At 45.9% G+C, this 3211-nt stretch overlaps 1 protein-coding gene across 1 annotated transcript; it reads left to right on the top strand.

Moving 5' to 3' along the window:
* Positions 1–540: 540 nt before the first annotated feature.
* On the top strand, positions 541–2925 carry LOC107060251 (uncharacterized). The gene is made up of 3 exons (XM_015307888.1): positions 541–787; positions 1019–1636; positions 1748–2925. The coding sequence occupies exons 1-3, from the start codon at positions 541–543 to the stop codon at positions 2923–2925; spliced, it is 2043 nt and encodes a 680-aa protein (XP_015163374.1).
* The last annotated feature ends 286 nt before the right edge of the window (positions 2926–3211 follow it).

The following is a 3211-nucleotide window of genomic DNA, read 5'->3' as shown; positions in this document are numbered from 1 at the left end:
ACTTTCCTTGTTAATCAATCAAATGAATGAATGAAGATGAGAATTTCCTTTTGTATTTGAACTACGTAGGGCCCGAATTCTCCTTCGGAGATACGTAGGCAGCCTTTCAAGGCCCGGCCCCTATCTTTTTCAAATTTTCTTCTCCCCCTCTTTCATTCTACAAAGAAACATTGAGTTCAGATCAACAGATGCCAGAAGATGCAGCTAGAAGACCTTAGCTTAATGCAATTTAGCCTTTCTGAGTCACTATCCCCAAAATAAAACGAGCAAATTTCTGCTTGTTCAAAAAATAAGTTCCCATTATTAGTGGGTTGGCATTGTTCTTAGACAAAGCAACTTTTATGTGTTTATCTACTTTCTATGTGATATCTTGCATTATTCATCCATACCTAATACTAATAGATTTGCCTTTGAGTTGTTTTTCTCTGCAGGTAGTAAGAACTGATCTGTGTTGATACACTGGCCGATCCTTATTTCGCTAGATCTAAAGGTCCTAAAGATTCCTTCCCCAGTCAAAATTCACAAAAGGGACAAGCGGCAATGGGTGATAACAACGAAGAAACCAGCCTTACTGATGTCGTGGTGGCTCAGCCCGCCCTTGCTGATCAGAATGAACTGATCATACAGTTGATGCAACAAATTGCTGAGATGAGGGTTGAGATGAAGAGGAAACAAGATTTGCCTCCTCCAATTTTTGCTGTCAATGCTCAACCAGACGGAAGACCGCTAGCTCAAATTCCCATTCCTGACATGGAACAAGCTCAAAACCAGCCTTCAAGTCCTGCTCGTAATCCCTTCATCATTGACCTTACCACCCAAAACCCTCATTACGCCTCAGCCTCCTATCAAACACCACCCCCTCCTCAAAATACCAGCCTCCAAGCACTACTCCCTTCCCCCAATGCAAACCACCAAACTGGCCTACCCCCTCAAAGCCAAAATGTTAACCGCCCGCACATTTCCCTCCATCACCAAAATCAACATACCAACCCTTAGGCTTTCCCTCAAAATTATCAAGCCAGTCAAAATGCCCAAAGTCCCTCTATTGCTCCACCACTACCACAAAAAACCACTTTCCAAATACCGGTCCCTAACGAGCATGACCCCTATGGTTCGGAGCTCGACCACTATGAGGAGAGGGAGAGAGAGTGGAGGTCAAAGGAAGAGACCGCCAAGATAGATGCGAAAGAGGAAATTAGAAAAGCCCTGAAGGAGTTGAACTGCATTCCTGAGGTCGCCGGGTTGAGTTACGAAGACATGTGCATTCATCCGAATTTGGACCTCCCGAAAGGGTTCAAGGTGCCAAAATTTGACATCTTCAGAGGAACGGGGAACCCCTTAGCACACCTGGGGGCCTACTGTGACCAACTCGTTGGAGTTGGAAAAGACGAAGCTTTGTTAATGCGGCTTTTTAGCCGAAGTCTGAGCGGAGAGGCTCTAGAGTGGTTTACGTCTCATGAAACGAGACAATGGTCTAGTTGGAACGCTCTGGCTAAGGACTTCATCGAAAGATTCGCCTACAATGTGGAGATTGTTCCTGATCGCTACTCCTTGGAGAAGATGAAGCAGAAGTCGACCGAAAGTTTTAGAGAATTCGCATATAGGTGGCGAAAGGAGGTAGCTAGAGTGAGACCTCGTAAGTCAGAAAAGGAAATTGTCGAGGTGTTTGTGCGGGTGCAAGAGACCGAGTATTATGACAGAAGCATGTTGCTCGTTGGAGCAAAATTTGCTGAGATAGTCAAGGTAGGTGAGACTATCGAAGATGGATTGAGAACCGGGAAGATTGCCCGTGTTGCTGCCTCACCCGGATCTTCGGGCTTGTTGAAGAAGAAAAGAGAGGATGTGTCCTCTATCTCTTACGAGGGGAAGAAGACCCCAAGGAAATCCTTATCATACCAAGCTCGTTCTCGACCTTCACAGGGTTCGTACCCGGCTCGTTTTGCACCAGATGAGTACCAAAGTACCCCTCCCCCCAGTTATCAAAATACTCCTCCTCCTAGCTACCAAACTCCCCCTACTATCTACCAAACTCCCCCTCCAGATTACCAGACTCCATCTCATCACTACCGAAATGCCGCCCCCAACTGTGCCAACATTCAGACAAATTACCAAACGCCTCCCCCAATGTATCAAACCCCAACTCCACTTTACCAAAATACCCCCTCAAACCACCAAGCTCCACAACCAAGCTATCAAACCAACTCATATCCCAGATATCAAGCCCCCCGTCCAAACAATCCAGATTATTGTCAAATGCCTCATCCTCAACAAAGCAATTACGATCCCCCCCGTCCTAGATTTGAGAAGAAGCCCGCCAGAATTTTCACTCCGCTCATTGAAAGCCAAACAAAGTTGCTCGAGCGATTAACTGCGGCAGGATATATTCATCTAGTGGGGCTCAAGCCAGTTGACACTAGCTCAAAGTTTTACAGACCTGATCAGAGGTGCGCGTATCACTCCAGTAGCGTTGGACATGATACCGAGGACTGTATTAACCTGAAACCTAAGATCCAAGACCTGATTGACCAAAATGTGGTCTCTCTTCAGACAGTTGCGCCCAATGTCAATAGTAATCCTTTGCCAAATCATAGAGGTGCTACTATCAATATGATAGAGACAGATGATGACTGGTGCGTGACGAAGGCAATAGTTCCGATTGCTCCTGATGAACTGGAAAGGGCGGTAGCTTCGTTGAGCATCAGAGAGAAGAAAGAGTTTGTGATTTTGACACCCGAGAAGGTTGTTGCCTTGGTGCCACGAGAAGCTCTTACCCAACCAAAGTTTGTAATTGAAACGGCTGTTACCCAGGGTATGACCAGATCCGTCAGGTGCTACACACCGGAAGAGTTAGCTCAAGGAGGGCAGAAAAAGGATCAGACAAAAAGGCCGATTAGTGAAGCTGAAGAGTTCTGGAGGAAAATGTAGTCGAAAGACTATTCAATTATGAAGCATTTGGAGAAGACACCAACTCAGATTTCTGTATGGACTTTGATGATGAGTTCACAACTGCATAGGCAAGCGTTGATGAAGGCTCTGGACGATACTTATGTGACCGTGGGTACCAACAGTGACATTCTAGCAGCCATGATAAATCAGGTCATTCGGGGACATCGAATCAGCTTTTGTGACGAAGAGTTACCCTTTGAAAGAAGGATGCACAACAAAGCTCTGCACGTCACCATCAAATGCCGGGACAAAGTTATAAATCGTG

The sequence above is a fragment of the Solanum tuberosum genome, unplaced genomic scaffold, assembly GCF_000226075.1.
Source record: "Solanum tuberosum cultivar DM 1-3 516 R44 unplaced genomic scaffold, SolTub_3.0 scf00069, whole genome shotgun sequence".
In the NCBI taxonomy this organism is placed as follows: domain Eukaryota; kingdom Viridiplantae; phylum Streptophyta; class Magnoliopsida; order Solanales; family Solanaceae; genus Solanum; species Solanum tuberosum.
This window is presented reverse-complemented; position numbering and strand designations above follow the sequence as displayed.

What these genes read in the sequence shown, in the direction of transcription:
- LOC107060251 (XM_015307888.1), top strand. Translation starts at nt 541, where the DNA reads ATGGGTGATAACAACGAAGAAACCAGCCTTACTGATGTCGTGGTGGCT. An exon ending in CCAGCCTTCAAGTCCTGCTC is followed by an intron (nt 788 to 1,018) that starts GTAATCCCTTCA and finishes AAAATTATCAAG; the next exon opens with CCAGTCAAAATGCCCAAAGT. An exon ending in GGTAGCTAGAGTGAGACCTC is followed by an intron (nt 1,637 to 1,747) that starts GTAAGTCAGAAA and finishes TAGTCAAGGTAG; the next exon opens with GTGAGACTATCGAAGATGGA.